The following is a 12,386-nucleotide window of genomic DNA, read 5'->3' on the forward strand; positions in this document are numbered from 1 at the left end:
ACCCTCGCATCGACACCCCCTGGCAGCGTCTTTGGGAAAGCCAGAACGACCGCGCTTTTATCACAACCATGGGGGTTGACGTCGCAACGTTCCACTACATTCTTGATAACGGCTTTGCGCTCAGATGGAACTCTACTGCCATCCCAAGAACCGACACGAATCCCCGAGGACAACCTCGCCTCGGTCGGCGCTCACTGGATGCAGCTGGTGCACTCGGGCTGTACCTGCATTACCTCAGCTCGGCCATGACGGAAGTTCCGCTTCAAGAGATCTTTGCTCTCGTCCCGGGTACGACCAGTCGCTACATACGATTCGCGCGGCGCCTCGCACTCGCTGCTTTGCGCGAGATTCCTGAGGGCAGAGTTGAGCTCCCGAAGGATAATCAGTATGATGAGCTATCACGCTTGGTACAGGTGAGTTTCCGAGTATATGTTGTCCAATCTGAGTCTCATAGTAATAACCTGAATTGCAGCGCCGTCATCCTCTACTCAACGGTGCTTTCGGAGGCATTGATGGGCTGAACGTTGTGACGCAGGTGTCCGATGATCCCGCAATTGAAAACGCGACCTTCAATGGCTGGTTACACGGTCATTTCCGGAGTTGTGTGTTGGTCTTCTCCGCCCGTGGTAAGTTCTGCCGACTGCTCCGTCAGGCTTCAGATTCTCATCTCATAACTAGGTGTCATCATTGCATGCAATCTGAACGCCCCCGGTAGCTGGCACGATGCAAAGATCGCACGGCCGATTTACCAGCAGTTGCGCGATGACGTCCCGGAGGGCTATTACCTCGTCGCTGACGCTGCGTTTCCACGTGGTACGGCTGACGTTGCGGGTCGAATCCGATCAGCACGATCAGATGGTGCTGAGCTGCCCAGTGACGCACAAGAGCGTCGCGATGTCCTTGCGTACGACAACCAGCTGTTGTCGTACCGCCAAACCGTGGAATGGGGGATGCGTCAGCTACGCGGTTCATTTGGTCGTCTCCGAGTGCCGCTGGACACTGATGATAATGAACAATGTGGTGATGTTCTCGAGTCGTGCGTGCGCATGAACAATGTACGTGTACTGCGTGTTGGCATTAGCGAGATACGCTCTGTTTATGAGCCTATTTGGAGACGGTCTGAGGCCGCAGAGCTTTGGGATTCCTTTGAGCGCGTGGCAGTCCGGGACATTCGTAGAGGCGACCGCGTTGCACGTTTCCATCTCGGTGAAGCTACACTTTAAATGTCATATATTGCACGTAATGAATGATATACTACGATGACTAAACAGTATATAGAGTATGCAATGAAGAGTTAATCAGTGATGACGGCATATGAACAGGGTATGGAATCTACAATGCACTTAGGGCAATTACGTGTGAGTAGTGAGAGTGGTGGATGAGTATGGATGAGACGTATGAAATATACAGCAGTCGGCGATGGTATACTAAGTTCAGAGTTCTCGTTGTACTCACAGTTCATGGCTAGTCACTACCTTCGTGCTCAGTGCGACGTTTGCGGGGAGTGACGGTGACTTCATATGAAGTCTCTTCGTCAAGTTCATGACTTGGCGCCGGAGGCTCGGGGGCCGTCACATTTCCACGGTCGACCTGCGTCGACGCCCCTGTGTCCGAAGGACAAGCATCGTGCCGTGGCGAATGTGGGGTGATCGGCATACCCTGCAGGCGCTCGCGGGATCGCAGAGGCACATGCGCCTCACCGGCCTCTTCACGAGCAAGCGCGGCCATGGCCGCAATAGAAGCCCGATCAAGGATTGGGCTACCGTGACGAGGGGGTCGGCTTGACTGGTTGGAGGGACCAGGAGTTGGAGCGGGTTCAATGGCACGAGGTGGCGCGGGCCCGGGTTCTGTAGCTTTCGGCAATGAGATACATGGCCATTGCAATGAAACAAAGCCTTGGACATACCTGGGATGCGTCGAGAAGCCGGCGTTCCGAAGAGACGTGCGTGGACAGAGTAATAAGGTTCACCTGAAGATGGATGAGCATGCAATCACACAATATGAACCTTCAACGTACCTGTTGTCTTTGCGATCTGTTCAAGAAATGCTTGGTGTTCATCACGTCGACGGAGTTCATCTTCAAGGCGGTCACCGCGGCGCTTCTCTTCCAAGTACCGCTCTTGGAGCGTCTCGTTCCGAAGGCGGTAATGGTGCAAATCGCTTATGAGGGACTGCAGGTGAAAGTTATCCACATGGCGAGCGGCACGAGCTTCGTCACGGGCCGTCTGGACAGCGGGGTCGAAGGCAGATGCGATGGAAGAGATGAGGTTGTTCGACATGCCAGTACGCGTTTGGCCGCGTGGCGCAGTGCCAGCAGCCACAGAGGGCGAGGCGCCGGCGCTTGCGTTTGCTGTCCTTGCCTTCTTGCGAACGACGTAGCGCTTGCTCTCCTCCTCCTCATCGGTATCCATGATCTCTATTACCTCCTGTCCACCGGCTCCCCGAGGCTGCTCAACACTGTCGATCCTCGCGTCATTGAGTGGACGAACATGGGCGCGCTGTTCGATGAGATCGTTGATGTCCCAGGACTCCTCAACAAACCAGGGGACTTCTGCTTTGCCCGTCGGCTTGGGAGTCCGGACGATCTGTATGCGAAGGTCCAATTGATATCGGAGGTGAGTTCATTAATCCATTCTTAGCATATCCAAGCCACTTACAGCATCCCATTTAGACCGAAATGCTTTCACCTGACGTTCTCCACGCCCATTTGCACGAGCCCACTTATTGAAGTGCGCGACGACCGTTGCCCACTCGTCGGGCCCTATCGGAAGAAACATGCGGACGAGGCGCAACATCTCTGTGAGATCAGCGTCGGTGTATCCCGTTGCGCCTGGCTGCCGGCCTCCCCGCCTTGCAGGCCCGGGATTGCTAGCGGCTGGCTGGCGGCGGCCGCCAGCAGCAGCTGCTGGGGAAGGCTGCGGCAACGCCGGTGAGTTTGCAGCTACACCTTTGCCCTTCGCACCCGCAGCCGATTTGCGCTGGCGCTTCTTCCCAGCAACGGGCTCTGCGAGGATGGTGCGAATCTCGGGGAAGACGGTGTCGTCATCGGAAGGCTCCTCTTTGATAACGATATCAGGTGAGTCTTGTCGCCCATCGGAGCGATGCTCGCTGTGCGGTGCGGTAGGTGCGACAGGATAGTGACGGGGAGGGCCCGGAAGAGGGTGACTCGGATACGGAGATGGGTAAGGAGCGGGGTGCGTGTAGGCAGAAGGATGAAAATGATGTAACGAGTGTGGGTGTGAAGGATAGTACGAAGGCATAGGGCCGGAACCCTGGGGCAAAGGTGCGGGCGTTGAACCGGGGTATTGAGCGTCTGTGGCAGGGAATCCTGCCGGTGGTGCTATGCAACATGCAGGTCAGTTCAACCAGTCCGAGTCGGTGCGGCTATGTAACATGTATCTCACCGTGGTCAGCTAGGTACACTGCTGGCTCCTCAGGCTGTTGCGGGGCGTCCTCATCCGGAACTTCCTGACGGGCCCTTCGCTTCCCAGCGGCCTTCTCCGACATTGACGGTGGTTTGCGGCCCATGCGTAGGTGTGTAAGTAAAGCAAAAGACAGTAAAGAGCGGACGGGTTATGTGGATGCTTGACAATGCTGCCACTGACGGCTTTTATACTCTAGTTCCCCGCAGTCCACGGTATGCTTACCTGAGGTCTAAACATCGGCTTGCTGGTCTGGCCGCCTCCCAAGATGAAATTCAACAACTTGTGACCCTGTCGGTGGCTGCTGACCGAACCGCGTAGTGCGCGCTCGGTTGATTTGTGCCACAATCCACGGAGCTGGTGAGTCAGGAGGCCCTCACATATGTTTCAGTGCATTACAGCTGATTCCCAGTGGGTTTGTGTGGGCTGAGCGTGTCCGGACAATTTCGGAAACAGGCTGTAGTACACGGTTCAATCGACGTCATAGGTGTAGCAGTTCCCGAAATGGAAATACATTAAGAACATTCTACTACCCCACGTCCTGTAATGCCAGCATCTAGCAAGGGGGTCATACCCCCCTCGCTAGATCCCGTGTTTACGGCCTGCAAATGCCGCTGATGGACATTGAAACGGCTCTCCGTGGTCACGATCTCAACCTTGGGAATCGCGATCCGAACGGACATCATCGGCATGTCCTCGCCTTGCCTTTCTGAGCAGCGGACAATGAATGTTTTCGTGCTCAACGCCTTTACAGCGGTCACCTTGGGCGCTCAATAGCGGTGATCTGGAGTCTAGAGCTGTTTGAGCCCATCTAAACCCTTACGGAAACGCATCCACTGATCTCGTAGTATGCTGAATTGCTCGATGTTGGCTGTTGTTATCGTTGCTAGCACTTGCTTGTCTCTGAATTGAAATGCTATATCTATTCTCCCTCCAATACCGATACAGCCACAGTGTGGCTTGGGTGTGACTGGTCAAACAGGGCCCAGGCCATAGACTCGTAACGGTAGAGCGCCCGCAGTGAGTCTCGTTTCCCACGCCACGAAGGCCGTCTCACCGCGGGCAAACCAGGTTTTTCGGGCTCCGAAAATGCTAATAACATCGGTCCTCCATGGGAACCTTTTCGGAGAGCTTGATTGACTCCGGAAATGCTCCTACATTTCTCATGTTCGTAGCATGTTCGCCGAAAACACGCATGTTCGGCCTCCGAACATGCTGAAATCGGCTGAAACGCATCATGTTCGCAGCATGTTCTGACAATATTCGGAGTCCGTAAAGGTTCCCAGGCGGGACCGATGTTCGTAGGGGTTTTCGGAGTTCGAACAACCTGGTTTGCCCGCGGTGTCTGCAATTCGGACAGGTGACGAACATCACTCTGCCATACTGGATGCGTTTCCGTAAGGGTTTAGATGGGCTCAAACAGCTCTAGACTCCAGATCACCGCTATTGAGCGCCCAAGGTGACCGCTGTAAAGGCGTTGAGCACGAAAACATTCATTGTCCGCTGCTCAGAAAGGCAAGGCGAGGACATGCCGATGATGTCCGTTCGGATCGCGATTCCCAAGGTTGAGATCGTGACCACGGAGAGCCGTTTCAATGTCCATCAGCGGCATTTGCAGGCCGTAAACACGGGATCTAGCGAGGGGGGTATGACCCCCTTGCTAGATGCTGGCATTACAGGACGTGGGGTAGTAGAATGTTCTTAATGTATTTCCATTTCGGGAACTGCTACACCTATGACGTCGATTGAACCGTGTACTACAGCCTGTTTCCGAAATTGTCCGGACACGCTCAGCCCACACAAACCCACTGGGAATCAGCTGTAATGCACTGAAACATATGTGAGGGCCTCCTGACTCACCAGCTCCGTGGATTGTGGCACAAATCAACCGAGCGCGCACTACGCGGTTCGGTCAGCAGCCACCGACAGGGTCACAAGTTGTTGAATTTCATCTTGGGAGGCGGCCAGACCAGCAAGCCGATGTTTAGACCTCAGGTAAGCATACCGTGGACTGCGGGGAACTAGAGTATAAAAGCCGTCAGTGGCAGCATTGTCAAGCATCCACATAACCCGTCCGCTCTTTACTGTCTTTTGCTTTACTTACACACCTACGCATGGGCCGCAAACCACCGTCAATGTCGGAGAAGGCCGCTGGGAAGCGAAGGGCCCGTCAGGAAGTTCCGGATGAGGACGCCCCGCAACAGCCTGAGGAGCCAGCAGTGTACCTAGCTGACCACGGTGAGATACATGTTACATAGCCGCACCGACTCGGACTGGTTGAACTGACCTGCATGTTGCATAGCACCACCGGCAGGATTCCCTGCCACAGACGCTCAATACCCCGGTTCAACGCCCGCACCTTTGCCCCAGGGTTCCGGCCCTATGCCTTCGTACTATCCTTCACACCCACACTCGTTACATCATTTTCATCCTTCTGCCTACACGCACCCCGCTCCTTACCCATCTCCGTATCCGAGTCACCCTCTTCCGGGCCCTCCCCGTCACTATCCTGTCGCACCTACCGCACCGCACAGCGAGCATCGCTCCGATGGGCGACAAGACTCACCTGATATCGTTATCAAAGAGGAGCCTTCCGATGACGACACCGTCTTCCCCGAGATTCGCACCATCCTCGCAGAGCCCGTTGCTGGGAAGAAGCGCCAGCGCAAATCGGCTGCGGGTGCGAAGGGCAAAGGTGTAGCTGCAAACTCACCGGCGTTGCCGCAGCCTTCCCCAGCAGCTGCTGCTGGCGGCCGCCGCCAGCCAGCCGCTAGCAATCCCGGGCCTGCAAGGCGGGGAGGCCGGCAGCCAGGCGCAACGGGATACACCGACGCTGATCTCACAGAGATGTTGCGCCTCGTCCGCATGTTTCTTCCGATAGGGCCCGACGAGTGGGCAACGGTCGTCGCGCACTTCAATAAGTGGGCTCGTGCAAATGGGCGTGGAGAACGTCAGGTGAAAGCATTTCGGTCTAAATGGGATGCTGTAAGTGGCTTGGATATGCTAAGAATGGATTAATGAACTCACCTCCGATATCAATTGGACCTTCGCATACAGATCGTCCGGACTCCCAAGCCGACGGGCAAAGCAGAAGTCCCCTGGTTTGTTGAGGAGTCCTGGGACATCAACGATCTCATCGAACAGCGCGCCCATGTTCGTCCACTCAATGACGCGAGGATCGACAGTGTTGAGCAGCCTCGGGGAGCCGGTGGACAGGAGGTAATAGAGATCATGGATACCGATGAGGAGGAGGAGAGCAAGCGCTACGTCGTTCGCAAGAAGGCAAGGACAGCAAACGCAAGCGCCGGCGCCTCGCCCTCTGTGGCTGCTGGCACTGCGCCACGCGGCCAAACGCGTACTGGCATGTCGAACAACCTCATCTCTTCCATCGCATCTGCCTTCGACCCCGCTGTCCAGACGGCCCGTGACGAAGCTCGTGCCGCTCGCCATGTGGATAACTTTCACCTGCAGTCCCTCATAAGCGATTTGCACCATTACCGCCTTCGGAACGAGACGCTCCAAGAGCGGTACTTGGAAGAGAAGCGCCGCGGTGACCGCCTTGAAGATGAACTCCGTCGACGTGATGAACACCAAGCATTTCTTGAACAGATCGCAAAGACAACAGGTACGTTGAAGGTTCATATTGTGTGATTGCATGCTCATCCATCTTCAGGTGAACCTTATTACTCTGTCCACGCACGTCTCTTCGGAACGCCGGCTTCTCGACGCATCCCAGGTATGTCCAAGGCTTTGTTTCATTGCAATGGCCATGTATCTCATTGCCGAAAGCTACAGAACCCGGGCCCGCGCCACCTCGTGCCATTGAACCCGCTCCAACTCCTGGTCCCTCCAACCAGTCAAGCCGACCCCCTCGTCACGGTAGCCCAATCCTTGATCGGGCTTCTATTGCGGCCATGGCCGCGCTTGCTCGTGAAGAGGCCGGTGAGGCGCATGTGCCTCTGCGATCCCGCGAGCGCCTGCAGGGTATGCCGATCACCCCACATTCGCCACGGCACGATGCTTGTCCTTCGGACACAGGGGCGTCGACGCAGGTCGACCGTGGAAATGTGACGGCCCCCGAGCCTCCGGCGCCAAGTCATGAACTTGACGAAGAGACTTCATATGAAGTCACCGTCACTCCCCGCAAACGTCGCACTGAGCACGAAGGTAGTGACTAGCCATGAACTGTGAGTACAACGAGAACTCTGAACTTAGTATACCATCGCCGACTGCTGTATATTTCATACGTCTCATCCATACTCATCCACCACTCTCACTACTCACACGTAATTGCCCTAAGTGCATTGTAGATTCCATACCCTGTTCATATGCCGTCATCACTGATTAACTCTTCATTGCATACTCTATATACTGTTTAGTCATCGTAGTATATCATTCATTACGTGCAATATATGACATTTAAAGTGTAGCTTCACCGAGATGGAAACGTGCAACGCGGTCGCCTCTACGAATGTCCCGGACTGCCACGCGCTCAAAGGAATCCCAAAGCTCTGCGGCCTCAGACCGTCTCCAAATAGGCTCATAAACAGAGCGTATCTCGCTAATGCCAACACGCAGTACACGTACATTGTTCATGCGCACGCACGACTCGAGAACATCACCACATTGTTCATTATCATCAGTGTCCAGCGGCACTCGGAGACGACCAAATGAACCGCGTAGCTGACGCATCCCCCATTCCACGGTTTGGCGGTACGACAACAGCTGGTTGTCGTACGCAAGGACATCGCGACGCTCTTGTGCGTCACTGGGCAGCTCAGCACCATCTGATCGTGCTGATCGGATTCGACCCGCAACGTCAGCCGTACCACGTGGAAACGCAGCGTCAGCGACGAGGTAATAGCCCTCCGGGACGTCATCGCGCAACTGCTGGTAAATCGGCCGTGCGATCTTTGCATCGTGCCAGCTACCGGGGGCGTTCAGATTGCATGCAATGATGACACCTAGTTATGAGATGAGAATCTGAAGCCTGACGGAGCAGTCGGCAGAACTTACCACGGGCGGAGAAGACCAACACACAACTCCGGAAATGACCGTGTAACCAGCCATTGAAGGTCGCGTTTTCAATTGCGGGATCATCGGACACCTGCGTCACAACGTTCAGCCCATCAATGCCTCCGAAAGCACCGTTGAGTAGAGGATGACGGCGCTGCAATTCAGGTTATTACTATGAGACTCAGATTGGACAACATATACTCGGAAACTCACCTGTACCAAGCGTGATAGCTCATCATACTGATTATCCTTCGGGAGCTCAACTCTGCCCTCAGGAATCTCGCGCAAAGCAGCGAGTGCGAGGCGCCGCGCGAATCGTATGTAGCGACTGGTCGTACCCGGGACGAGAGCAAAGATCTCTTGAAGCGGAACTTCCGTCATGGCCGAGCTGAGGTAATGCAGGTACAGCCCGAGTGCACCAGCTGCATCCAGTGAGCGCCGACCGAGGCGAGGTTGTCCTCGGGGATTCGTGTCGGTTCTTGGGATGGCAGTAGAGTTCCATCTGAGCGCAAAGCCGTTATCAAGAATGTAGTGGAACGTTGCGACGTCAACCCCCATGGTTGTGATAAAAGCGCGGTCGTTCTGGCTTTCCCAAAGACGCTGCCAGGGGGTGTCGATGCGAGGGTCGGGCAAGAGTTCCGCGCGGGTCAGGTAGCGGTTGCGGCGGTGAGCTCGTCGTACTTCGCGGGATTCAACTGCGCCAAGGAGGAGGAGAGCAGCGAGGGCGGAGCGCCGCATGTCATCATCTTCCTCAAGCTCATCGTCACCCTGTAGCTGGATCGAGAGAGGAGGCATAGTGGAGGACTCGACCGCGCGACTCGTGCCGCATGCGAGACGATAGGTCGCCCGTGTTTGAGACGTCTCTATTGTGGCTTACGGAATACAAACCACCTCTTAATTACAGTTTAATCTCCGCTATAATCTCTTTAGAGCGGCTGAGTCGTGTCTAAATCCTTACGGAAACGCATCCACTCTGCGGGCTGCTCGTATGCTCCCTTCGATGCTCTCCCATGAAGTCCTTGCTCTGAAACAGTGCTTCCAACGTGGGCTTGTTGCTGTAAACGGACCACACCCTGCATTTTTGCATTGCTCTACGAGTCCGAGGCAGCGCGCTCTCAGCACAACCCCTACCACTAGGGCAGGCTCTGTAGCCCAAGAATCTTCGCTCACAAGTGCGGAAGCTACGTCGAAGGCTGACGAATCTCCTGTGGAACAGGCAGAAACCTCGAGTCGTCAGCCCCAAGCGTCTTCGGGAAAAAGATTTGCTGACCTCGTTCAGGATCTCCTTGGAAAACCCGCAGTCCCGGTGAGTCCCAACTGTGAGTCTGCAACCTCCGCGTCTTCAACCATAGAATCAGCCCAAGCGAGCCCAACTGAGAAGCGCAGAAGAGAAGGAAAGAGCATGCCAGAACCGAGAGGCGAAACAGCGGGCGATGGGATTCCTGCCAATTCCGACCATGCCTAGTGCACCCAAGTACCCGTGTCCCTACCTCACCAGGGATGAGATCTCGTTGTATCTCGTTCCTCTATACCGGGACGGGTGGGTCGTTGGCAGCTCGGAGTTCTTGAAAGACAAGCGCCTGCCGCGGGATGAAGATAGTGCTTCGCCGGAACTCACCAAGGCCTTCTTGTTCGCGCCGGAGCACCGTGATGCAAGGCTCGAATTTGCGCAGAGCGTAGGTCAGTTGCAGACTACTGAGAAGGTGAGTACGTCTACTCGGTATCGCACCAACCCATTCAGCTGAGCGCTCACTTGGCAGCACCACTGTACCGTGTTGGTCGACGACCATTCCGTCCGGATCCGGACGCACACCCACTCGGCGCGGCCTCTGAGCTCTAGCCAGCGTGGTACAGAGCCGCTGGCACGCCTGCGCCCTGGCATCACGCTTCGCGATGTGCGCCTCGCCTACCTCGTCGAGAAAATCTTCCGAGGCTACCTCGAGCGCGGCACGGCTCTATGGCGGTCGCAGTTCATGACTAAGCCCCTCATTCGCCCGCTGGTGCCTTACGACATCGAGCGTATGCGGCTGATGCCAACTCGTACCTTCAAATGTCCGGTGTGCCGAGGGGCGCACGCAGTGAGGGATTGTCCAAAAAAGGACAGTGTCAAGCCTCGGACACCGTGCAAATGTGGGCAGATGCACTGGAAGGCTCAGTGTGATGCATCTTAGCTCGTAGTTGATGACCGGGCAATGCTTATAACATTTATAAATGCACGGTTATCGGTCGGGGGCACCTATTGGACTCGTGGTCCGACATGATAGTACTCAATAGATCTGTTGTCGGGCTAGGAGCACTACCGTGACATCCTACAATCCCCAACTGATCATATCAACATCCAGTCCCACAGTTCACTTTACAGTATACATTTGTCTCCATCGACTCAAGCAACCAGACGTTTGAAGAGTTGATACATACCTTGAGGCGGTAACCCGCCGGCGCGACGGCAGGTCGCGACGCGTCTGTGGCGTGAGATACGGGATTGAAGATCGGCTGCCCGAACTGTCGGACGACATCCAGGTCGGTGACCACGACCATGTTCACGCGCAAGCTAGCCTGCAGCCCCCGCCTTATTGCCTCACGCTGTTCCGTCTGCGCACGATATGTCTCAACAGCCACTGCGAGCCTTCAACAGGCTAGACAGTCAGGGCTGCCGACAGACTTTCAGTGGTTCCCAAACTTCTTCTCGACACGTGAACAGTACGCTCTGCTAGACGCTGCTCTTCGGAAACTGGATGTCACGGAGAATAGGCAGTTTAGGCGACGGAGGAAGGAGCTTATGAAGGCTCATTCATCGACTCCTGTCGCGGATAGCGGAGAGTCTGTGCAATCTCTCTTTCTGCCCGACGAGTACTACGACTTCCAGGAGGTGCGCTGGTCACGTTACGGAAAAGCCAAATTCCTTGAACAATGAGGCTGACGATAGACTTTAAGGGCCATTACGATGGTGTTATAAGACGATATCGTGAGATGCATGTGTCGTCTTGGCCCCAGGACGTAGAGGGGCTGCTGCCTGCCCTGGACCGTCTACGCGACATCTACCCAAGTCCCGACATTCAGACGCATCTACTACACCTTGCTTCTGATGGAGAGATTCTCGTGAGCTTCTGCCAATATACCTCGAGGAGCCACTGTGATTGATCTCAACACGATGGAAGCCTCATGTAGACAACGTCGGGGCCAGCGGATCGTGGATACTGGGCATAAGCCTCGGGGCAGCGCGTGTTCTCAAGCTTGAACACCCTGTCAATTCCGACGAGGTCTACACATTAGCCCTTCCATCTGGAAGCGTATACATCCAGAGGTGCGCCTCGCCTGACCATCAGGGATAGAAGAACTCACCGCTTCACAGAGACACGACCCGATACGACTTCAAGCATTCAATACTCTTGAATGGGCAGTTCGAGGGAAAACACTACAATGGTGGCCAACGTATGAGTATCATGATTAGGGTACGTTGCTGACTCTGGTCCATTGATGGCATTGTATACTGAGTTGTGGGGCAGGACCGTTTCAAGGATAACGGAGCGCAATGAGTGATGATGTACCCCTTGATGACAACCGCTTCCCATGTCCTCAAGGTCGAGCGGAATGAAGGAAGAAGGGACTTCTCTCTAAGCTTGCACTTGCTGGAACGAACAGTGGACAAGTTTATGTGCGCCGACCCAGAGCCTGAGCACAATTTCACGTTGAGATATATTTATCGTGAGTCTATGCCCTTGTTGCGCTCTTGCGCAAAGGGACGAGTTCTCAAGGTGAACGTCTGAGTGTGAAAGTTGTTACAAAACGCATGCTATGTGACACGTGAGGTTATTCTCGATCGCAAGTGACGGGATACTACCGAATGAACGCTGGATACAATGATGCAAGAAAGTCAAGAAAGAAACCCAGAAAACGACCGCGGTTGGGCGAAAGCCCGCGCCCGGAGGGCGCGGCGATCCGACGCAG

The 12,386-nt window shown here is 55.1% G+C and overlaps 4 protein-coding genes across 4 annotated transcripts; 3 read left to right on the plus strand and 1 right to left on the minus strand.

Moving 5' to 3' along the window:
• Positions 1-1,212: 1,212 nt before the first annotated feature.
• Positions 1,213-3,966, minus strand: C8Q71DRAFT_906411 (uncharacterized protein). The gene is made up of 5 exons (XM_047928924.1): positions 3,405-3,966; positions 2,658-3,340; positions 2,018-2,585; positions 1,907-1,969; positions 1,213-1,853 (listed from the first exon to the last, which is right to left on the minus strand). Exons 1-5 carry the CDS (start codon positions 3,526-3,528, stop codon positions 1,465-1,467), a joined length of 1,827 nt encoding a protein of 608 aa, XP_047780549.1. The 5' UTR covers positions 3,529-3,966; the 3' UTR covers positions 1,213-1,464.
• A 1,591-nt stretch (positions 3,967-5,557) lies between these two features.
• C8Q71DRAFT_897019 (uncharacterized protein) lies at positions 5,558-7,805 on the plus strand (the record flags this gene model as incomplete). The annotated part of the gene is made up of 5 exons (XM_047928753.1): positions 5,558-5,660; positions 5,725-6,407; positions 6,480-7,047; positions 7,096-7,158; positions 7,218-7,805. The coding sequence occupies 5 exons, from the start codon at positions 5,558-5,560 to the stop codon at positions 7,598-7,600; spliced, it is 1,800 nt and encodes a 599-aa protein (XP_047780550.1). The 3' UTR covers positions 7,601-7,805.
• A 1,545-nt stretch (positions 7,806-9,350) lies between these two features.
• Positions 9,351-10,849, plus strand: C8Q71DRAFT_752251 (uncharacterized protein). The gene is made up of 3 exons (XM_047923360.1): positions 9,351-9,744; positions 9,797-10,141; positions 10,199-10,849. The coding sequence occupies exons 1-3, from the start codon at positions 9,427-9,429 to the stop codon at positions 10,607-10,609; spliced, it is 1,074 nt and encodes a 357-aa protein (XP_047780551.1). The 5' UTR covers positions 9,351-9,426; the 3' UTR covers positions 10,610-10,849.
• A 113-nt stretch (positions 10,850-10,962) lies between these two features.
• C8Q71DRAFT_821769 (uncharacterized protein) lies at positions 10,963-12,179 on the plus strand. The gene is made up of 5 exons (XM_047926208.1): positions 10,963-11,307; positions 11,373-11,537; positions 11,597-11,742; positions 11,791-11,890; positions 11,945-12,179. The coding sequence occupies exons 1-5, from the start codon at positions 10,975-10,977 to the stop codon at positions 11,972-11,974; spliced, it is 774 nt and encodes a 257-aa protein (XP_047780552.1). The 5' UTR covers positions 10,963-10,974; the 3' UTR covers positions 11,975-12,179.
• The last annotated feature ends 207 nt before the right edge of the window (positions 12,180-12,386 follow it).

This window comes from Rhodofomes roseus (genome assembly GCF_022264815.1).
Source record: "Rhodofomes roseus strain CIRM-BRFM 1785 chromosome Unknown C8Q71scaffold_7, whole genome shotgun sequence".
In the NCBI taxonomy this organism is placed as follows: Eukaryota; Fungi; Basidiomycota; class Agaricomycetes; order Polyporales; family Fomitopsidaceae; genus Rhodofomes; species Rhodofomes roseus.

Excerpts from the sequence above, each read along its gene's own strand:
- C8Q71DRAFT_906411 (XM_047928924.1), bottom strand. The coding sequence starts at position 3,528 with ATGGGCCGCAAACCACCGTCAATGTCGGAGAAGGCCGCTGGGAAGCGA. Across the intron at positions 2,586-2,657 it reads TTCGGTCTAAATGGGATGCT|ATCGTCCGGACTCCCAAGCC; the intron begins GTAAGTGGCTTG and ends CTTCGCATACAG. Across the intron at positions 1,970-2,017 it reads ACAGATCGCAAAGACAACAG|GTGAACCTTATTACTCTGTC; the intron begins GTACGTTGAAGG and ends ATCCATCTTCAG.
- C8Q71DRAFT_752251 (XM_047923360.1), top strand. The coding sequence starts at position 9,427 with ATGCTCCCTTCGATGCTCTCCCATGAAGTCCTTGCTCTGAAACAGTGC. Across the intron at positions 9,745-9,796 it reads TTGGAAAACCCGCAGTCCCG|CCCAAGCGAGCCCAACTGAG; the intron begins GTGAGTCCCAAC and ends CCATAGAATCAG. Across the intron at positions 10,142-10,198 it reads AGTTGCAGACTACTGAGAAG|CACCACTGTACCGTGTTGGT; the intron begins GTGAGTACGTCT and ends CTCACTTGGCAG.
- C8Q71DRAFT_821769 (XM_047926208.1), top strand. The coding sequence starts at position 10,975 with ATGTTCACGCGCAAGCTAGCCTGCAGCCCCCGCCTTATTGCCTCACGC. Across the intron at positions 11,308-11,372 it reads AGTACTACGACTTCCAGGAG|GGCCATTACGATGGTGTTAT; the intron begins GTGCGCTGGTCA and ends ATAGACTTTAAG. Across the intron at positions 11,891-11,944 it reads GTATGAGTATCATGATTAGG|GACCGTTTCAAGGATAACGG; the intron begins GTACGTTGCTGA and ends GTTGTGGGGCAG.